Source organism: Pocillopora verrucosa, chromosome 5 (assembly GCF_036669915.1).
Source record: "Pocillopora verrucosa isolate sample1 chromosome 5, ASM3666991v2, whole genome shotgun sequence".
In the NCBI taxonomy this organism is placed as follows: domain Eukaryota; kingdom Metazoa; phylum Cnidaria; class Anthozoa; order Scleractinia; family Pocilloporidae; genus Pocillopora; species Pocillopora verrucosa.
The window spans coordinates 3,626,979-3,650,479 of record NC_089316.1 but is presented as its reverse complement, the minus strand read 5'-3'; the positions used below and the strand labels follow the sequence as shown (position 1 = coordinate 3,650,479).

The 23,501-nt window shown below is 37.4% G+C and overlaps 1 protein-coding gene across 1 annotated transcript; it reads right to left on the bottom strand.

The window, feature by feature from the left end:
• Positions 1-259: 259 nt before the first annotated feature.
• LOC131770478 (myosin IE heavy chain) lies at positions 260-22,831 on the bottom strand. The gene is made up of 32 exons (XM_059086187.2): positions 22,692-22,831; positions 22,485-22,550; positions 20,225-20,452; positions 19,843-19,957; positions 19,399-19,451; positions 18,593-18,687; positions 16,606-16,720; positions 15,432-15,549; positions 15,134-15,205; positions 14,283-14,424; positions 13,931-14,075; positions 13,533-13,613; positions 12,331-12,495; positions 12,030-12,105; positions 11,650-11,728; positions 11,346-11,390; positions 10,536-10,565; positions 10,030-10,102; positions 9,548-9,603; positions 9,021-9,170; positions 8,396-8,513; positions 8,197-8,278; positions 7,393-7,484; positions 7,079-7,165; positions 6,224-6,302; positions 5,347-5,780; positions 4,967-5,109; positions 4,204-4,273; positions 3,767-3,841; positions 3,256-3,321; positions 2,370-2,565; positions 260-1,768 (listed from the first exon to the last, which is right to left on the bottom strand). The coding sequence occupies exons 1-32, from the start codon at positions 22,797-22,799 to the stop codon at positions 1,224-1,226; spliced, it is 3,999 nt and encodes a 1,332-aa protein (XP_058942170.2). The 5' UTR covers positions 22,800-22,831; the 3' UTR covers positions 260-1,223.
• Positions 22,832-23,501: the final 670 nt, after the last annotated feature.

Sequence of the window (23,501 nt, the reverse complement as noted above, 5' to 3'; positions counted from 1 at the left end):
TTTGTGTCTAAGTTTCATCATTAAAAGAAGTTTTACTGATACGGTATTCAGCTGGGGGCGAATTATTGTGCAATTTTCTCTGGAAGTTGTATCTAACAGGGGTAACTTTTTTCGTGTGTGTTTCTGTCAACGTATTCCGAACATTATTTCTCTCGCTTATTAAACTCCCCTTACGGAACGGAATTACGGCCTCGCGGTAGGTGCATATCATAAAGTAATTTTGACAAGGAGAAATAAAGACGATAAAGGCTAGCCATAAACAGAACTTTAATTTATCGATAATCAAACCCAGCATAAATAATTTTAGCTAAAACAATTTTCTATTAAATAATTGTCTGTTCCCCTGATCCAGCAGGTCATGGTTACAATCCCAGTACGGTTAACCCTGGTTAAAAATATTTTTCAAGCGATACCTATAGTGCTACAATAGGTTGCAAGTCTCGCATCATGATTTTGCGATGCCGATGCGACAATTGATGAATAATAATAATAATTTATTCACAGCATATCCACATAAAAAGATGTGGCTCCTCATCTGTGAAGGCTCTACAAAAGTATCATCTATAAAAATTTTAATATAGAATAATCAAGAAAAATTACTGGTATTACAAAACTACTAAGTTACCACATAATCTATACATTTTGCGCATACATAACAAATGAATGCAAAAGCGGTCTTAAAGAAGGAAAGGTCTTACAGGGAAGACAAAACACGCGCTTTTAAAAATGTTTTGCAATACACGGTTAAGAATGCAATTTTTCTTGTCGTCGAAAACTAAAGACTAATTCATACAGTTGTGCTAGTTTTAGCCCTAGCAGTGGTTCGGATTTTCCCGTGGAAACTTAGTAATAGTCGAATTACGATATCTATTAAATAATCATCCGAGCAATACCTAAGATTTTGATTGGAAACAGTCACGCTAAAAATGTGTCGCGCATTCCAATTAAGAAAACAGAATAAAAAACCCTCCTTTTCCTTTTCTGTGACGTACCGATAAATAAAAGTGTATATAAAAATAATTTCCAGCACATGTATTGCGTTTACCCAGCAAGGGGTCTAGGACGAAAAATAGGACCTCGTGACAATCACTCAGGTCGCGCTGGAGCAAGAAAGAGAGGCTACATATCATTACACTATTTAAGATCCTGTCGTAAAAAAGTCGTGACGCACAATGTTCTTCCATTTCGCCTGACAATAAACGGGAACCTTTAGAATAATGGCTTTATCTGAACTTTGAGGAGGATTTTTTCTTTGCCTTATCAGCTTTGTCCTCGGCATGTTTTTTCTTGGCCCAGACTTTCTTGCCGGGTTTTTCGCGACCAGGCTTTTGTATGGTTGTAGTATGTGTCTCCTGACTCAACATTTCACTAACATCATCCACCTTGTCAATGACAACAGTGATCTGCTCAGGATCCCCGTCCGTCATGTCATTGTTGTTGCCAAATACGGCAGAAGGGGACTTGGGAGAGGCAGTATCGAGACTTTTTCTAGATTCCCCATTTGTCTCCTTCTGAAGCACTTTCATAATTGTGAGGTTTTCCTTTTTACCATAAAGAAAAGGATTCATGACTACTTCCGTTCGCGCCCATGCCTTCCGGTTTAATTTTTCCGTGTCAACGAAACGTCTGGGGCGAATCTGTTCTTGGAAATGAGCTACAGCAGCTAACTCACGGGATTTCTTCGTCTTGGGACGAAGAATCGGTGGCAGTGCATTCTGCTTCTTTTGTTTTTCTTGGAGTTTTCTTTCGCGGGCATATTTACAGGCAGCTGTAAAGAGAAACATCGTGAAATCAACTTAGCCGACTTTCCAGAAAATTTCGTCGTAATTTTAATTTACAGCAAAGATCTTTCTCGAGCGATAAATTATAATGTGCACTACATGACCTTGAGAAGTCAACCTACTAGTCAAAATCGGTCACTTTACGCGAGAAACCTTTCCCGCGTCTTCCACGTTATCGTTAATAACTGCTGTCAATTTGAATCAAGCGCTATTGCAAAAACTATCAGTTGATAGATGAACGAGCCTTCGACACTAAGGAAACTTTCGCTTAAAAGATAACAGGGATTCTTGTTTGAAATTTGAAGTCTAATTCCTGAAGAACACCACTCTCGGCGTGTCTCGAGCCGCCAGTACAAAGTATGGGGTACGAAGATTCTAAGAGTGAAATCAAAAGCTTCAAAAATGATAAGAATCAATTGTTTGCGTTTCGTTCACCCGCTTGTATGTAAGTTACCTTGCCCTCATTTCCATGCAGTTTATGCAATTCCCTCTCCGCTTTATGAAAAAATTGGACGATTCCTTTCCTGGTAACGCTTTTGGAGAAACGTCTATGGTTTAAGATTTTCAACGTAAAACACGATGTGTTACCTTTAGCTTGATTAAAGGCAGACAGAACATCAAGCTGAGCCCAACATGGCGTGTTGACATCATCCTCGCCATCTTTCACAAAACTGAAGTAGACCGAGGTACTCGACAAAATCCTTTCCTCAAAATCAGAATCAAAGTTTTTGGGCTCAAGGCAGTGATACTGAACTAGGGCTGCAAAAGACTCCCAATCAAAAACCTGACAAAATAAAGAGAAAGAAAAAGATTATGAAACAAATTCCACGCGTTGATCCTTCGTTAAAGTTTTATACACTTGCACCACACAAAGCACGTGAAGTCGACGAGGAATAACTCTCTTATCATTGTTGAATAGAAATATTATTTACTTGAGATATCACACGATTCTGAATGACCTTCTGAGTCCCTCCCCCCCCTACATGAAACTTTAACGATCTAGCGATTCCTCTGACAACATGATGTAAAATTTAACTGAGTTTTCTCTGGGATTTTCCCGAGTTAATCCTCTTTATGTACCCTCCCTTTATCACTGTTACCATCTCATAGCATCAATACATTGAAACAAAACAAAACAAAAAAAAAAAAAAAACAGAGACGGTTGATAAGAGGAAATAAACATGAGAACCAGACCAAGGGGTATAGTTTTATTGAACAGCTAATATGCACCACCAACATGAAAAATGAGATGTGACGGACGACTCTGTTTTTCAAAGAATAATGAAGAAAAAGTTAAGCTTACTGGGGTTGAAATACCCATTACATAGTTTATTTTACTTGAAGCGACGACCGCATGGACTGCGTAACGTCGTAAGTAGGAGAAGAGAAACGCAAAATGGGATATGAACAGAAAGGAGAGGAAGGGGGGGGGGGCATTTCTCTGTACCCACAGTGCACATCGAAAGAAACGTACCTTAAGAGTGACATCTTTTTCTAGGACCCCTGTTGAAGCGATCACCTCTTCGGATAGGAAATGACCCTGCCAACAAAGACATTGAGTTTTTAGACTTAAGATAATTTACCTTGGCAGGTCAACAGTAACTGTCGCGCAAAGGTCTGAGAACGTAAACAATTTCTGACTGTAATTTCCTTATAATTTCAGTCCTTCTGAAATCTTCAGTACCCGTCACTTAAATAGCGCTCTTTCTTGGTTAAAGAATTATTTATCCAAAGGAGAAATCTTACTTCTCGGCCGTCGATTTACGGCAAGTGGTGATATTGAAATACAACTGAAAGCGGAGCTCTAGTCTATTGATTTTAACTGGCCTTTATGTATGTTTTCTTGCGTGTGAGTCTTCGCTAGCGTGCTTTGCGTGCAGAAACACTCATACGGTAAGCTCTGATTCCCTACAACCGTTGATGTGAGAATTTCTGTAGAGTACTACGCCACAGTACGGAGAACGTAATAGTGCGTTTCTTCCTACCTTCACAAAAATGTGGTTCTTGCTTCCTCGAGTCACCCATACGTTTCCTTGCTCATCGTTCACAATCTCTATTCCCTAAAAACATAAGTGCAAACGCTTCATTCCCAGAAGAAATAACACTTGTCCGACCAAATTTCGTAAACAATCAAAGTGACAGTATTTTATAGAGGGATAGATTATGAAATTTCTATACAAAGGTATTGCCACACTCCTTGGATGAGATGTTTGTTACTTACAAGTCACCCCCTGAATTTCGTCAAGCTTCAGTGACAGTCCGTTAGTACCCACTCATTTTCATGGGAGGAGAGAAGAGAGGCAATGCCAGAGCAGGTGTCTCCCTTAAAAACAAAATCAAGAGACACCCCAGACTCAACTTCCACCCCCCCGAGGGGCGTTGGATTGTCAGCTTGTCTTTGAAAGAAATTCAATAGACTCACCTTTCCAACGTAGTTCCGCAGTCTTGTAATATTGGGGTCAGAACTTGGTGGTAACGCTCCGAGGCCGATCCTGTGAAAAACCGGTAAAGACTGAGAACATATCGATTGATTTACTTACCACAGTCAGTGATTGGTCAAGAATATCGTAATATCCTCCATTAACCAATCAGATACAAGGCTATTTGATCGCTCGCCTTTTTTTTCGAGGCAGTTGCATTGCCTTACGTTAGACCTCCGAGTGGCTTCCTTAAACAGCTCCCTTGTCCTGGTTAGCCGTTGTGACTGAGATGGTCATTTTCCTCTTCTTTCAATCAATGAAACAACCCTACTCTTATCTCGATTAACGAAAGTACAGGGCTCGAGAAAGCGCGAGGTTTGGGACGAGGAAAAGCTACGACAACTACCGTTAACGTCCACCGTGAAATTCAGGCTATCTTGAGAGCAGCAGAGAAAGTTGAGAGGAGCGGAAAATTTAGGGCGACGAAGTGATTGTGGGGGAGGTACGACAGTATAGATTTTTGAGGTAAGTAAAACCAACTACACACTACACCGAAATAAATGTAACCTAATAATATTTTCCTGTAACGAAGTTCCCTCGAAAACTTTTTAATGTCATGGTGTATACTATAATTTTATTGCATGTTACTTGACTCTTTAGAGGGGGGGAGACAATGCGGGGAGGGATTTTTTAGTCCCTTGGGGGAGGATATTGTCAAATAAATAATGCTCCACTTTTGCGCAGAAGATTCTCAGTATTAATTACCTTGTGACGTCAAAAGCGTTCTTGGAGCCATCGATTATGATTGACGGACGATCGATGGAAAATTCACTTAGAGGAATTTCTCTCTCGTAGCAAGTTATTTTACACCAAACCAGGGGTGCGGCATCAAATTCTGTTTCAGATTCCTAATGATAAATGGAGAAACGTTTGAGTTGAAAGCTCCGCATACTGCACTATAAAGTTTCGCTTTGTGCAAGAGAGGTCAGGGTGATCTAGAGTGGGCTCGATTGGATCACCGTGACCTCTCACTTAACCAATCACAATAGCCGATTCAACCATGCTATAAACCAGTTTCAAGAGGAATTTCAAGTGCTCAGTAAATTTAGCGCTCCAATGCTATGCTGATTTACATGAAAACTCACATTTGAAAACGTGGATCCAATGGAGAGAATGGACAAATCAGACCATCTCGACTTCGGAGGACCGGGACGTGTAGGAGAGTCTGGGCCGAATAGATCAGAGGCAGAACCCAAAGATAAGTTAGACGCTCTCGACTGTGGAGGACCGGGACGTGTAGGAGAGTCTGGGCCGAATAGATCAGAGGCAGAACCCACAGATAAGTTAGACGTTCTCGACTGTGGAGGACCGGGACGAGTAGGAGAGTCCGGGCTGAATATATCAGACACAGAACCCACTGATAAGTTAGACGTTCTCGACTGAGGACGACCGGGACTTGTAGGAGAGTCTGGGCCGAATATATCGGAGACAGAACCCAGTGATAAGTCAGACATTCTCTGCTGCGGAGGATTGGGGCGAGGGGAATTTGGTGGTGAGCCTGCATCTGGGAAATCGAAACCTTTGGAAAAATCACATCAGAGAAAAAAAAATTAAAACGAAAACTAATCACCTAAATCAAAACAGAATACTGAAAGGACTGGATAGTTTCAAATACAGTATCTATTGGGTAAAAAAATGTTATTAAGGCTGCTTCTATAAAATAGGTTATTTCATTAAAAATTTCAATTTCACCAGTTTTTCACAACTTGCCATAACGCAAAATAAAAACGGAATTGCGTCACTTTCCAGTTTTTTCAAGACTCGACACTGTTCAGTTTACGCGCACAAATCACGCGTGAAGTAAAGTAAAATAAGGATGTGCAGTGCAACGAATGATCTTAACCCTGATTGGGAGCTTGTTATATAGTACTGGACTGGAACCAATTGTTACAACGAGAAGTGTCACACATTAAGTCTATTTCCTCCAATTTATGAAGTAAAAAGGCGCAGTTAGTTACATACTTGACGTTTGTGAGGATGCTGATGGACTCTTTTGGTTCAGAAGGTTTGGGCTCCATGCCTGTCTGTTCACATTGGCCATCTAGACAAAAGATTGAATTAAATTCATCAGTTCTTAGGTACGTTAGGATGTGTAGACACTGAGCAATAATCAACTGAGTATCCAAACTAATTTATGATTGCAGTGATTCCCCTCTATACACTTTGTGGTTGGTCAGGAAAACTAAAAACAACACGTCAATCAATCATATGCAAAACCAGAGGCAACCCAAGCGTGCTAAATATGAATTCGGGGTTTCAGGTCAGTACCAGGAATATCTTCGAGATATTCCTGATGATGATCTGATAATGATATAATAATTACTTATATCAAATAAATAGATAAATAAATAAATAAATAAAGTAAAACGTTTCTCGATGTGAAGTTTAAGCGGTTTTGCAATGAAGTTCTCTTCACCTGATTAAAGTACATGTTCCGTATAATAATACACGCAATCTGGACCGGAAAAAATAACTATTAAGCAAAACTTGTGAAGCCTTCTTCCCTTTATTCCATAAATATCCGCCATGCCGGTGATTTTCAGCTGGCGCTGGCGCTATCAGTTTTGTAAACTCTCTCGCTTATGCTCATGGCAAAAGGTGTATGGTTTGGAAGTATGGTTTAACTTCACCCACTTTTCATATAACCCTGCTGACAATACCAAAAATAAATTTTTGGCCACAGTAAATGCAAGAACTGTCTTCTTTTGAATCCAAGAACGGCTTTGGGAAGACAGCATTAAGTTCAGATTTTTCCTTGGTGTGGAAAATATGCTTAACCTCTGTAATAGTTGTACCGCTGGCTAGTTCAAACACTACCTCGTTTTGTTTATGTATTTGTTTTGAGTCCTCCTCCTTGACTTGATTGGTGTTGTGTTGAAACATCGTCTCACTTCGACCGCCGATCTGCAAAATAACAACGAAGAAAACAATAAACAAAATTACGGCCTCCTCTCTACAACAGTCACTCTCCTCTGTAACCAAGATGGCCAGCGTGGAGAGATCTAATTATACAAGTAGATTCAGAAGAATTTACCACTGTGCGGTGTTATGCCAAGATTGCTTTTTCATTATGACATGAAATCTTGTTTACAACTCCTCTTGGAAAGTTTGCGGTTTAATTCTGCACTCACCGTATTCAGGAAACTTTTCACATTATTTTCCTGTACCCCTTTCAGCCGTTTCAGTCTGGAATAAAGAGCCCTCGCCTGCCAGCCTCTGACAACTAAAGAAAAAAAATGGGATGTCTATCGTGATTTAAAAAAATTTCAGTAGATGTGTTGTACCAAGAAAAATGGCTGTGTCTAGCTTATCTACACACTCGATACGCAAGTAACCACCTGAGCTGGTCCCTCTAAGTAACTAGTTGCCTCCTTACACTTCTGTAAAGTTTACTTTCTCATTGATTTGGCCCTTTCACGCGAAGATTCGAGGGCACCTGAGAAACTTTTAGAGAAATCGGGGTAATATTCTACGATAAAGCAATAGGTGCGAACTTTTAGGAGCATTTGTTCATCAAGTCAAGCCTAAGGAAATCACAACCAGCGGCCAGAACACAGTCAAATATCAGAAGAAGCCAAAAAGCACTCAAAGCAAGCTCACGTGACTAGGTCAAAGCGCGGGAAACCGCGCCTGGGCAAGTTGTATATCTGATTGGCTTAGAATGTAGCACGAGATTTTATGATCAATCAAAGACGGAATTAAAGAAAAGTTAGAGGAGTGCTCTATCACGTGACTGGATTTTCCAAGGTAATAAACTATGGTTGAATAGATGTCAAATCGTACGAGTACCTCGGCGGATAACCGTCCCCTGAGTTTGCATCACGTGCTGCATTTAATGCGATGAGATCGTAAAGAAATTAATGAGTGGGTAATACCCTAAGAATGCATTTAGTGCAGGATACCTCATTTGGAAACCAAAGACTGAGCGGTTTTACCTTTCTGTATAACGACAGCCACAGAGTCGAAGCGATCCAGGAGTGTGTACAGCCTCTCTAAACACCAATACTTCAAAAACACCTATCGAAATTAAAAAAAGGCTTCAAGACAACATCAAAAGCGAAAAGAACAGAAGCTACAAATGCTCGCTAGGGAAGACGTTAAAGAATATTACGGCCAAACATCAGCCCTTGGTACCTTAGTTTTACCCATTCTCCAACCTTGAGAACCTGCCAACTGACGAAGCATCTTCTGACATGTCTGATTACTGTCTTTCACAAACGCACCTAAGGGCAGACCAGCCAAGATGCCAAACCTATTAAAAGAAATCTCAATGAATGGAGCCCGCTTAGCTGAAGACTACAGGCGTAGATTAGGGGAAGGGTTGTTCACAACTAGATCTAAAGAGAAATTTGATTCAGATTTATGGCTTTGCTGAGAGGTTTATTATTTTCAGTTTCTCTCTGTCTTATTTTTTGCATTTCACAAAGATTAACCCCAAACCGTTGGCGCTGATAAACGTTTCAATCGAAAGAGAAGAAAAGTCATTAGCCCATTTCTGATTTCTCTCGGTTTAGAGATCTGGTACTGAAATTAAGGCGCGAGAACGAAACTAAGTGCGAAGTCGCTCTCGTCACGTCTTCCTTTCGGCACCAAATCCCTGAACCGTGGGAACTCGGAATTTGACTTTCATCAGGGAGGTCTAATCGCATTTTGAGCGACCATGCCTGCCGCAGATTTCTGACTTCTCAGGACAAAACCGCTCTATATTCCAACGCACGTGCGCGAAATACCACTGAAACAAAACAACAGATACGTCAACCTTTTGATGAAGACATCAAATGGGAACCAAACAGGAAACCCAAAATTCCTCATCTGAATCGTCTGAACCACAGCCAGCGCCCTCACTTGAGCGAGAACCGTGTCGGGATCAAATCGGTCGGGGGACTGATACGAATTTGGCTTGATACACCTGTTTAATAAACACCCAAAAAAATAAGAAAAGTTTTCCCTAGTCCAAGAGTAGCATTGTCCAAAACTGATGACGCATATTCTCTCCGCAGCAGGACAAGACTTGTAAGGTTTCCTACATTTTGAATCGTTTGAAGATATAGTGTTATCACGCCATTTCAAATTCCAATTTCTTGTCGTTAATTTCTAACCACAGATTTTTGAACGAGGCGGTTTCAGAGGTATTTTAAAAAATTCTCCTAATACACACCCCTTGTTTTGACATTAAAAGGAAGAAACATTGAACCGATCGGTGAAAAAAAGCTTTGGAAACTCAAGGATTAGTATATTAGCACAAGTAATCTATAATGTTGTCCTACATGGAGAGAGAAAGCAAACCTGATAAAATGCACTTCACAAGACAACACTTTCTTCATAAGTTCGGCGATGGTAGCCTGCAAAATGGTGTGAAGTCTCATTGATTATTAAATAGACTCGGAAGGCCCCCACATAACACACTCTCCCTTAGCATCATCTCCTTAACAACAACTACGTAAATAATATAAAGTTAACTACTTTGAGAGTCAATGATTGACCTTTCCCTTCTCTTTTCTATTTATTTAGCTATTCCCAGATCTCTTTATCCAGAGCATCGCTCTTTGATTGGTCCAGAGAACTCGCGCCAACTTCCCAGCCAATCATATGCAAAACTAAAATTAAACCAATCGCGACTTTGTCACCCTCGTTTTCCCACGCTTGAAGCCATTTACGAGTCTTCACTCTCAGTTCATTTGCTCTTTCTGTTATTTTTCTTCGTTTGTTCCGAGTGAACCTTGATGATGGCTAAGAAAACTGGTCTTCGCTCAATGAAGAATACTTACTCTTAACTGGGATCCCGTTGTGTGGAAACCCCGTTCTGCTTGACGAGATTCTGTACCAGTCAAGTGTTGCACGCTGAGTATGTAAAACAACAATACTGTATGGGTCTCAAATTGCTAGCCAAATTGCAAGTCACCTTATTCGGACGGTATCAAATTAGAGTTATTTCCAATCTGCATGTTTATCATGTACGACCTTCCTAGTAACATAAAAGAGTTCTTAAAAGGAATTTAAAAGCCGCCATATCAATTAAGAATTCGAAGTGATTATTTTTAGGAGTAAAACGAGAGAAAGCGAAGAAAAACAACTTGGAACAGAGACGAGAACGGAAAAAAAAAACTCGCACAATTACCCCAAGGGCAAGACAAAACCCTGGCTAAAAATTAGAAAAATGGTGCCATCTCATATCAGTCTAATGAAAGACAAGAGATTATAAACTGTTATAATATCTTGCTGAAGATATCATGTCCAATAAAATGACTTGTTAAACACATTTTCATTTACTTACACAGCTGCTTTGTGTCTTAAAGTCGGATTCCTGCAAAAATATTTAGAACATCCATTACAACTATCAGTCATTAAAACATCAACAACAACAACAATAACAACAACGACAGGCAAAATATATCTAGACCTTTTCAATATACTTCCATCACAACAATTTCGCCATGAATGCACTACAAATTTCAAGCACTCCCAAATGATTTCAAAGTTTTCGTTCTCTTGCAGTTTGTCTATATCGAAGAATTTCGCCTCCATTTTCAAGTTCTTTATTTGCAACCATTTTAAATTTTCCCCGCACTCAATCATCCGTGTTCTTTCTTAGATCATCATTCCTACAAAATATTCCAATCAGGAACCTGAATCCTCGCTTTTCTAATCGTAAAGTGAGAATTTCTTTGAGTGTTGCAGGTTCTTGTAGAGTAGCTTGCAACATTTCCAACGGAATTATTTCAAATGGAGCGTCAATTCAAAAGTAAACAAGATTCATCTGAGCTTTTCCTTCCTATATGAGCCAATATATAATAAAGAAAAGGGAAAAAAATGAAATTCAACTTTTTCCAATGGCTTCCAAAGTTTTCTCTCAAAAATTCCCATTAAAATTTCAAATTTTGGGGGATAATTTTGCCTGACATCGAGTTTTTCAGACACAAATCTTTTGTATTTATTTTCCTCCTTTGCGCGGGTGACAGGTTTCTGAGTTTCGCGTTACTCGACCGTTTGACGGCATTACAACAGTTAAAACTTTGCTTTCATTTTTTAAAAGAAACAGTGAACCATAATTAAGATTTAACTCAGACTCATACTTTTCTCTTACTTTTTGTTTTTCTTCATTTGCATCAAAATTTCGGGAACCGCTGATCTGGAAGCAAACCGACACAAGCTCTTCAGAAAGACGACAACATTTACACTGGACAAGAAAATGTGAAGTAAACTTACATAACACTATCAGCAGTGCGATAGGCTCCGAGCTCAATTACATTGTAGAATCCCCAGAAAGTGAAGCCCACAATGGTTGAACATTTTCAATGTAATTCAACCTTTCGTGCAGAAATGTGGTGAAACGTTAGTTTGATGAGACATTGCAAATATATCTACATTTATGTGACATTCTTTCATACCTTTCTTGGTGTACTGATAATGAACCTGTCCCTGAAATGGTAGCCCTGAAAAGTCTACTCACAAACTCATTGCTGCTTCCTGAAAATAAATAGCAACATGAAAATGGGAATGTTGTTTTTAGACTGGTGTGAGCACCGGTAGTTGCTGGAAAAAATCGTTCAGTTGGGAGAGAAAGGTCTAAGCTGCGAATTCTCACAGTGAGCAGATTATTTTACCTAAGCTCTTGCAAACCTTCCACATCCTTCTTTGCCCTTCCCGATGTTCACTCATCTTAGATAAATTTTTTTTAAGAGGAATTAACTAATCATAGGTTAAAGCAATGTAACTGATATACGAATTTGCCTCTCCTTCTACTACCAAGTGCTTAACTGAACTGTACCTTGCATGCAGTGAAGAAGACTTGCACCCAGCATTTCCTTGTTACTGTTCATGAAACCCAATGCCACATAAGTCACCTACAAAATAAAATAAAAAATCTGGACTTCTGATCTGTCTTAGGTAAAGAAGACAGATTTGACCAAATATCTGCTTTCAAACTTCTGAAAAAAAATAACCGTTAACAATCAAACCCAACTGAGTGGTATACACTTTTGAATAAGTATATACCGTATTTCTCTAAATTATTTCAATTTATATTTATTATAGAAGCATTCAAAAACTTCTTTTTCCCAACAACTTACAGTAGCAGTATAATGCCTTATAGTGAAGGATGGATAAGGTGATTTGGCTATCCCATAATTGGAGTGCTTCCGATGAGCAGAACTGCATTTTTTAACGAAGGCTGCATCAGTGGTAAGGGTTGTTTTGCTTTCATCTTCCAAAATCAGCACCAGCCCTTGGGGTGGCTGTAATGCATATTCAAAGAGCAAAATATTAGAATAAATTGTAAATACAATCATAAATAACTAGATAAAATTAAATCCATCATTGACATGCAAGTAAGGGTCACCAAGAAGTAATATGTGGCAAAACCGGGAGCCATGAACAGGAACCTCTAACACCACTGACTTCCTGAGTGTCTCCTTCTCACGCAGATTTTTTTAGAATGCCTTTGTCATGAGAAAAAAGACCATTAATTCCTGACCTCGCTGCCCCATGCATGTGGGCAGATGTTTGACGTAAAGCAATAGGATGGTTTAACTCTGTTTTTATTGGGTCTTAGAGCTGAAAACATCCCTCGGGAGCCTTCCTATTGATAGATTTACTTGGGAAAGGGTTGACTCCAAGGTTTAATATGGGAGATGGGGGGTCCAGCATAGCTTTGACTGTATGTGCCAAGATATTTAATTTACGTCTGTAAATACAATGTAGTTGCTTTAACTTAATTGGCTGCTGTAGTTGACATCAATGGACAGCATCAAAAGGTTAATTATAAGTAAAGCCCTTCAAACAAGCAGCAAATGCCAAAATTTAAAATTTTTGCTGTCTCAGTTTCTACACAAGAGTTAAAGTATTAACATTAACCATAAACAAACAATTTTCTGCAATATAGTACTTAATATATATATAAGAAAAGTAACCAAAACAAGAGATCTGTATTTCTATAAATGTTATGCTTCAACTCACACTATTGGTGGTTCAACATCCAAAACCTTTTTTCCCAGGACAGTGGCTAATAAACAGGTCTTTGACGTGCAGCTTGTCCAAATAGGATTCAGGAGTATGGTATGTTTATAGGATCATGACAATGTAATTGTGGGCCTTCTTAACAATACTGTGTTGGTTTATTTTGGAAAAATTTACAAGTTGAAGTTTAAAATGAAATGAGTTGAAATAAACACAATATTACAAGAGTTCTCCAGCATGTTAACTTTTGTAATAAATAAGTCTCTCAGGGAAGCATTTTATAAGAATCAAAATGAATCAGATATATTATACTCACATTAAGCAAAAGGTCAACAACTTTCTTGTTATCATAATAGGATATCTTTTGGCTTTTCACGCCTTCTAATTCAAGCTCCTCCTATAAACATGGATAATAATAAATAACAACATTACTGATAGTCAGATCATAATAAAACTTTTCCTTTTTTTATTTTGAAAACTTTAAGCAAAGAAAGGCTACTGCAAGCAAACCAAAAAAAAATTTTTTTTAGCTCAGGTCAATTATTTTACATCATGGTGTACCCTTGCAGATTATAAGGCATAGCAAATTGCAATCACATGATGCACACACCTTTAATTTAGTTCAATGTGACATTTACAATTCCTGACTGGTTACAAACCCTTCATGACCTTGGATTCTTTATCAAAAATCATCTATGTTTATCAACTAGCTACCTGTTCCCAAGCAAAAACATGTTGGTTGTAAAAATGTGCCAACTGCTCATTTGTAGTGTTGATGCAGAGTTGCTGAAGACCATTTATTTCACACTTTTCAAACCCAAAAATATCAAGCAGTCCAAGGGATGGGCCTGTGTAATGCCTGAAAGTAAAGCAAAAGGTTGAAAATCATAACTAACATGTCTAATGTCTTAATTTAAGTATTAACTCAGACCAATTCAATTTATAATTTCATGAGAAAAATATCATCCATCTGATAATTGTTATTAATTTTGAAATGCCTTTCAAATAAGTAGCAATCACTTTTTCCCTTGTAAAGCACAGCAGAAATTTTTTTCTTAGTTGTTACCTTAGTTCATTATCTTTATCCTTCAAGCAGCTGTTTACTTTCAACACAAGCCAGCCAAACAAGCGACCATACAGCATCTTGGCTAAGTTGTCTCGCCCTTCATTAGCCAGACCCACAGGCTTTTGAATTGATAACTTCTCACCTTTGGGGATCAAAAGACACAACAACATTTATCAAAACAACTGGGACTAACCTATCAGTAATAGCCACAGAAATAAAAATCAAGTCTGTACCTCAGCCAAGTGGCTTGCAGACATTAAAATATCATTCAGCTAGTATTTCAGTCTACTTTAGTTGGTGTGAACCAAGTGGGAGTATTTTTAATCCCCTTGCATGGGATGCCAATTCATGACAAGTTATTCAACCCTCCCCCAGGCAGGGGTGGGAGGTTTCTCTGACAGTTTGCCCAAAACCCATTTTCACTCCTTGGTAAAAAAAAAGAATTATGAGATATCCAAAGGAGTCACCACACAAAGCCCAGAATCAGGTCTAGAACACTAAGTCCAGTACCATATATGTGCATGCTAACAATTGGACAATTGAATCTCCCAATTAAATTTCCCATCCCAAGCTGTTAAAATCTGATATTTCTGTTTTATTTAGTTTTTCACTCCTTGGCTGGTACATTTCTTAGAGTACATTTAATTGTTTTGTAATTCAGACATGGTTCTCAAATGTTTTTCAAAGTTTCATTGCATTCATGTGGTTAAGAAAAATTCTGACAGACAGTGTTTTTTTTTCTCAGCTATATCTCATGCATGCAGTCATAATTGGTGCCAATTTTGGCTAACACATGTACGTGATGTGTTTAAAATATAATTAGCATAAAAGCAAATCTACAGGGAAGTTACCTTTTTGGTAGGTGATTCCCTTTATCAGAGCCTCACCCAAATCATCCTCTGACACACCAAGAAGTGAACTAGCTGCAACCAGCATTAGGTTACCACACGAAAATAAAATCAAAATTAGTAATCACTACAATGGATCTGAAGTTTAGCACTGGTCAAAATACCTTATGCAGGTTCAGCAATGAAAGGGCAGCATAAAACAGTTTGAGAATCTCTTAAATCTCATTTGCTTGTATGCATAAGACAACCCACCCACTCATGCCATTGTCCAGAACAATGAAGTGCAGCAAGGTATCCTTACCGCATTTCACAGGCTGAGGATCTTTCACAAATGCTGAATTTGTTTGTGTTTTTGAACCAAATGCAACATTTCCAATGTGAAGAATAGCAACTAAACACTTGGAGACGTTGAGAATTTCCTGAAAGATTTGACATATCATGACATTTTGATTACAGATAAATTCAAAACTGAATTTTGATGACCCCAATTCTCAATAAATAGCAAATGAATATCTTTATATAAGTCAAAATTCCTGATCAACTTTCATTTTTCTATGATAATCAAATGAATACAAATTCTTTAGGTTGATTTATTAACTCTTTAACTCCCAAGATCTGATTGTTAATTCTCCCCTCTAGCTGCTACACGTTTCCTTGTAAATTAGTTATGAGAACTTGGTGCTAGATCAAGACTACTAACTGACCTACCTGATAAGTTTGAGTATTCTTAATACACGTTGCCAGGATAATGTGTGGATGTTATAAGGAGAAGTTACATGTTAATCACTCATGGGAGTTAAAGGGTTAAATCTTTCAATTTTGTTCTGCTATGCAAATGTGATCATTAGGCACCAGTTTCTCTCAGAACAGCAGTCAGTGCATATCAACAATCATCCTTCAGAAAATCAAATTTTTAAAAAAATCTACTCGGTAAGAGCTATAATTTTTATGTTAATTTCTTTTCATGACAAAGCAAAAGTGCATTTATCACAGTTAAATCAACAAAATTAATGATGCCACTTCAAGCTACCCTTGCTAGTATGTATGTTTACAGACAAATGTCTTGAATGATAAAAGCTAAAACCTTTTTTGGAACATCAAAAAAAGAATCTGGAATGAACTAAAATTATAATTTTTTTTCTATATCTTCCTCCATGTTGTTGACTGCTAAAGGTCCCTAGTATTGATTAGCTGTCTGCAAACTTCTGAAGTAGAAAGTCAGACTGCCTCAGTATATTTCAAACACGTGAAGTTAAACTGTGTACTTCATAAGTTTGTTTTTGATGGGTTTTCACCATAGGGATTGATAATTGGACAGTTACTTGTTACTTCTTGGGTACAATAAGCCAACTCAAGAAGTTAAAAGGTCATGAAAGGTTAAGCTGAATGGCTTCATTATGTACTATAAAACCAGTTCATTCCTGATTCTTTTTTGGTGTTCCAAAAAGGTTTTAGTCTATGTTGAAAGTAATTACCTCTTTAGTAAAGCCAACGGACTCCATGCACTTTAACAGCTCTATATATTTCTCACTTAAGATTTTTTTGCTGGTCTCGTCCACTGGAGGAACTGTTGGGTCATAAGAGAGATATCTGGATGCAAAAAGATAGGAGGGCTGCAGTTCAAGATTGTACTGGTTGTTATTTGGTAAATACCTTGTAATTTCTGATAAAAACTAGAAATTGTGGTGTATGATGAAAGAAGTCACACTGTCATACTTGTCAGACTCTCTTATTCATATATCACTTGTGTTGAAGGGGATGGTTTGGCTACACAGCTGAGTTTACATATATTGTGGGTAAATAAATCTCTCATATTTTGGACATTGAACAATCCATATGCAACAGAAATTTCATTAATACTGGTAGTCCTACAAATGAACATTTTACAGGTGATGAATATTGATTTCCTCTGATAGTTACTGTTAATCATTTCACTCCAAAGATCTGTTTAATGCTCTCTTTGCTGTCTGTCATGCAGTAATCTTATCACAATGTTATAGATGTATGTAGTTTGGAGAATTTGGTAGTAGACCAGTTGATAATCTCCTAGTTGTCATTTTTCTTCATTCCCACCAATTTTCGGCCTGATATTGTATTGTTATTGTTAGGAGAAATTCTGTCCTGGTCAGTGATGGGAGTTAAAGGTTAGGGCTTGAAAAATAATTAACTGATTCTCTGGTGCTCTCTGTGATTGCCACGCATTGTTTTTCCCAGGTTAAAGAAACACAACAAATATGGCATTTGCATGACTTAAATCACAGATACCGTATGTACTCGTGTATAAATGGACCTTTTATGACCAAAAAATCAACCCAAAAAATCCCCTCGACTTAAACACGAGTCCTACACAAAGACCTGACCCAAGCAATCCGAGAAATTAGCATAACAATTGTCTGAAGTCCGTTAGGAAAACCGAGTTTATAAAACCAGTTCTAATTGTGTTCAAGTTTAGTCAGTTCTCAGCGCATTCTTCGTCAACAAAAAAGTTTGAAATAATAAATTTTAAGTGGCTTAAACACAAAGCCACTGGAGCTGACTTCTATTGTGTCTTCTGATCTGTAGAGCAGACATTTTTTTCTTACAGATTCGCTGTTGTTTACGGTACTGAACTTTCCTTTACATCGAACGAGTGTAGTGGCTTAGTGACCTGGCAAATGCTAATGTCTCGCGCGGTCTTGTCTGTTACGCGCGATTCTTCGAAGCTCTTCGGTGTTTCTTCGGTCTACGAAATCTCCTTTCAAACTCATAGATAAAGGTTAGTTAAATGTAAAAAGATTTCATTTGCGGGTAAAATTTCCGCACAGTCCCATACTATATTATGCATTCAGTTCTTGAATAGAGAAAACAATGACAAAACAATACATTGCCGTTAGGAAAACAGATTTGTTTTACAGTAGTATGGGGCTGTGCGGAAACTTTACGAAATTTGCCAAAAAAATCAATCTCTTATTTCTGAGCATGTATTGAAAACACGGCGAATTATACACTTGTTTATATCACCACGATTGAAGCATACACGAGCTCTTCGATTTACTAGAGAAGCATTTAACCATATTTTGTAAGTCGCATCGCAAATGGATAAAGTTTCCGCACAGCCCCATACTATTGTACAACAAATCTGTTTTCCTAATGGAAATGTATTGTTTTTGTCATTGTTTTCTCTATTCAAGAACTGAATGCATGATATAGTATGGGACTGTGCGGAAATTTTACCATCTCAAGGAATAAAAAGATAAAAATGCGTTTAACTTAGTAATTTAGCTTGAGAGTTAGAAAAAAAAAGCATTACTACTAGAGACATAAATCACAGAGGATCAAATGGATTTATTTGAGTTTACAGTAATCAGGATTAATGCAGAGCTAATTGTATTTTATCAACAACTCAAATCCAAGTTTTCTTTTAAACCATACCGACGATTAGGAAAATTAAAAATGTTAGATGATGCAATTAAATTATTTTACCTGTGAGGATATTCAGAACTCAAGTGGTACTCCTGCTTTTCATCTACATCCAATCCATACAAAAGATAATGGAATACATGAAAGTTCTTTGCTCCCTAAGAAGTTGCAGAGTATCAATTAATTAGTTCTTTGATATTAAATTATTCTAGAATGTATAAAATGTAGTACACATTACTATATGATCTGTAAATCCTTTACTGAGAGGAAATTTTCAATATCATTCATAAAAAAAATTGATTTATCTTTTAGCATGAAGTATAACTGGTGAAAGCCATGAAATAACTTCATTTACTAGGTTAAGCTGACATCATAACATACAAAGTGATGCTGTGTTGGTGGGAGAGTATAACTAGGTAATTAAGTATTATCCACAGAGTTGATAACCTAAATTGGCCACCATAAAGAGTTTCAAAGCTGCCATATTGAGCATTAGCCCTTCATCAGAGCAAAATCATCATATATAGTTAACTAACATGCATGTACCATGCACAACATGCATGACCTATGACATGTCAAAAAAATATAACCCTGTTACTATCACTAAATGCAAAGCATGTTTAAGTATTGCTGCATACTTTACATAATTATCGATTTAGCAACATGTTAGACTAAAAAAGATTGCTGCTTAAAATTTTTGCATTATAACATGCACTTTCTGGTAGGGAGCCAGAGCTATTAAATAATGTGCCTACAAAGAGCATCTTTTAACTTTTTCATAAATATAATAGCTGCCAATATCATTATTATAATGATTATAATGTTATCATTTTTTCTTCATTGTTAATAATAAATTTTCTTTTAAGCACCTTTTCCTGATGAACAACTCTTGATTTTTCTAACATGTAGTGGTGCACCTTTCCTGGAAAATAATCAATCACAGAAAAAAATTTTAGTTGAAGAACCTGATTGTTTAACTTAACAGATTTCCATATCACAGTTTTGAATGGCCCAATTAGGCATGTACAATATATGTAGTATTAGCCTAATTATTAATTTAGTAACAGATTAGCTAGGTTCATCAGCCACAGAAGCAATATAAAATCCCAAAAATAGTGAACATTGATTAAATTAAGGTAATTATGTGGATTAAGTTATGACAGTCACTGACTACATAGGTAGAAAATCTGTTCATTTAGCTTTATTTATTACAAGTCAGAATAACTAAAGAGCAATTTCAAGAAATACAAAGAAAATTCCCTCTCTAAGGAAGAATAATAGGGACATACCAATCTGCACACAATCCAACCTACCTCCTGATAACTTCATCTCAGCTGAAAAGTACACCTCATAGAACATTGCAAACCTGCTTGAGTTTCTGTTTTGTGCTGTTACTGCATTTCCAAAAGCTTCCAAAATAAGCTGTACCTAATTACATGTGAGATTGAAAGAAACCATTAAAAGGTATATATCCATAAGTGACATGAGGTATGCATTATTGTTTTTCTTTACCTTCTAAAAGACTTATATCTTAAACATAAACATTATGCAGGACAAGCATGCACAAATTTTTTTCTGTATTGATCTCACCAGTTTAAGTTACTTTTTAGATTGCCTTTATTTTAAACATCATGTATTCCAATCCTCTACTTTGATTAAAGAAAAATCAATGACCTAAAAGGTGCATGCATGTACCTTTGAAAATTTGGCTTTCAAACTGGTACTTGTGGGTGAAACAACACTGACAACATAGTCCAGGAGGTGCTTAAGAGACTCAGTCTTCCCTGATGCACTGTCACCAGTCAACACACAACACTGGCTTTTTGAGGAATGGTGCATTGATCGTAGAATTGCCTTGCATTTTGAGTACACGTGAGGTGACAACTGCCGGTTAGGCTGTGAATCCTGGTAAGCTTTTATAGCCTAAAAATATTCAAAAAATTAATTTATAACTGGGGTTCAGAAATACTGTCTATATACTTGGTAAATTGAATTAAGATTTGAATGATATCAGTCTAGTTTGATCTTAGTTCTCCTTTAATTGTAAAAAGACTTGTGTGGTTTTATTGAACCCCTTATAAACTATAATTATGTAATGCATATTAAAACAATGAAAGGATATAAGGCATGCTTTGATTGGCTACTCAAACTCTGAATATCCTTTTCTGTTCACCTCAAAGCAACACACATGTGACTTTTACCTAAAAATATTTTAATCCTTGCAAGTCAGAACAAATGAGTTAAATCATCTTTTTTTTAATATCATCTCACTGTTTTAGTATTATACTAAAACAACTATTTGCCTGAATGTTAACAGCTAGTGGCAAATAATTACAGGCAGCCACAACAGTGGATAGTTATTGAAAATAATATAAGTATTGGTATTAGGGGAGGGGAGACTTGTGGTTAAATGTGTAATGTACCACTTTGCTGCATCCCATCCTGGGGGGGGGGGGGGGGGGGGTTAGATCTCAAATGCTCCTGATAGTCACTTTGTGAATGCCTACAGAATCCAGTACATTAACTGCGCAGCTAAATTTCAAATCAACATCATGATTGTAGACTTCACCAATGAGTGTTCTGTCTGAATTAATTTGTAATAATTATTTCCTTTTCTCTGTGTAAAAGAATGGTTACTTTCTGAAATCTCATATTTTATTAAGTTTTTAAAGATTGTATCACTCTCGAATCATCATAACTTTCACACTGTATCAAATTAATCTAGCTTGCTTTAAATGTACTGAATAAATCTAAGTTCATCATGCCGTCACTCTTGATGTCCATGAATTTTGCCTGCTTATTTTGAAAGAAATTGGTGACATTTTCCTTGCATAGTTGTAAACAGTATATGAAAGGACTCATGACAAATATGACTTGTCCAGACTTATATATTAAGCACTTATATCCATCAAACAATCACATTAAGCTCTCTGCATTACATAAACAATTTAATCTCTTTAAAAATGCAAATTTGTATACTTATTGGGCAAAAAACCTGAACTATGTTAATTAATCTATTAATCTATGTGAGATGTTTAATTTAGTTTTTCAACTCTAGCTTGATCGAATAATACAGTGCAAAGCCATATAGCTGAGAAACTTTCAATACTGGGTCAATTTGTGAATTATCCATCAAAGACTTGTCGAGGCCGAATCTATGGAAATTTATTGAAGCTATGGTAAAATGAAAAATTAACAATTCTTTACGGAAGAGAGGCACGACAGATCAATTGAAAGGGTAGTTTGAAAGAGATCGCACATTGGTGCGCGCGGGATGTAAAATACAAGCAATGATATTAGCTTGCGAAATATATATTATGTCAAAACTTGATAAATTCAGGATCAAAATCGAGATCTACGAATCGCGAAATATTTCTCTTCAATAGCTGCGTTCAGAAAGAGAAATTAATTGGCTTACGATTTTGCATAACTATGCTCAGTATTTTAAGTACTCCGAGTGTTTACAAGACGTTAGTTAGGGGGGGTTTTTGTTATGTAAATCACAACAGCTAATGTTGATTCTTGACACTGATCCAAAGGCATCGACGAAATATCGAACTTTTCACCCGTTTAAACCAATACAGATTTGTGTTAGATGAGATCTGTCTTATTCAATTAAAGCTATTTGAGACCAAATTGAAGCAACGGTGGGGAAAATCAATTCCCTACCCGCTTAAAGAGATTATCTGCCACGTACAGCTGCGGTACATGCTTATTTAAAGTCAAAGCTGTATAACTGCGTAATTTTTTTTAGCCCACAAGCGCCCTTTCTGTGTCCTTCAACAGTGAGTAAATTAATCATATTAAGTTAGCGATGCATTGAGGACCCACAGATTTAAGGACTGTCTACTTCATGAGAACGAATTCAAATATGCGCGCACAAATGATATGAATCTCCTATTGTTTAATATTTAATGTGTGAACAACGATCAATATCTAAATATTGCAAGTCTACCTTTGGCCCATAGATGGGTAGATGTTGAAAAGGATTCACTGAGAGCAATACATCGCTGACGTAGGTCTGCAAAAGTCAAGATTTAACAAAAGTTTTACCATAAGCAGAACACAACCTGTTACTACGCGCAAACTTGCAAAATGGCAATGAACGCGGCACAAAAGTAGGCTGGCCAAAAAGACTCAGTAAGCTTGAAATTCAGCTCACATAAATCTTGTGGTGGTTGTATCTTCTCCTTAACAATTCCACGATCGCTCCATCGTTGACTGTCTTGGCTTCTAGGGATGCTAGATCGTCACCTTCGTTGACCGCCATCTTGTCGTGGAGCCACAGCGCTCACACTTCCTTGTTCGCGCGTGTCTGCACGCAAACACGCGCCCATGTAACGTAACCTCATCCGGCCTTTTGTTTTCTTCCTCTTGAACCTTGCATAAAGGAGGAGTACGCTTGAACATCCACCTAATCTCATAATCCTGTCATTTCAAAGGATCTATGAAATTTGACATAAGTTGCGTCCTAAGATTACCAAAAGCAATTGAGCTGTTCTAAAATTTTCCTTCCGCCATTCATTATTTACGCTTGCCGCCATTTATTTGGAAACACCCCAGTGAACCCACCCCTTATTGCTTCTATGAAGCTGCAACGTTTGGACAACCGGGAGCCCATTACTTGGGACAACCTATTTTTCAAACGAATATTTATCGAAAATAAAAGTGATATTTCGGTGAAAGTATGGCTTAATAAGCACACCCTTCTCTCCAGATATGCCCTTGGATTAAAACTGTCGGCGAGGTTTCGAAGGATCATGCAGGAGGTCAGGGAAAAAAAATCTTGATTTAAAGTCTGATTAGTCCAACATTTTCATTTTCTTCTGTGATTGGTGTAAGATATCCAAATGTTGCGATATGATTGATGCGAGATACATACCCAGATGCGTCGATCTGATTGGTGCGCGCAACATACCAATCTACACGCCAACATAGAACTTTTTCTTTTTTACCGAAAAAAAAACAACCT

Bases quoted from the DNA above. Each gene is read 5' to 3' on its own strand.
- LOC131770478 (XM_059086187.2), bottom strand. From the start codon at position 22,799: ATGGCGGTCAACGAAGGTGACGATCTAGCATCCCTAGAAGCCAAGACA. The intron at 19,958-20,224 runs GTACATGCATGC...ACATGTAATTAG, and splicing joins TGAAAGCCAAATTTTCAAAG to GTACAGCTTATTTTGGAAGC. The intron at 10,103-10,535 runs GTAAGTAAATGA...TTACATACTCAG, and splicing joins TTAAGACACAAAGCAGCTGT to CGTGCAACACTTGACTGGTA.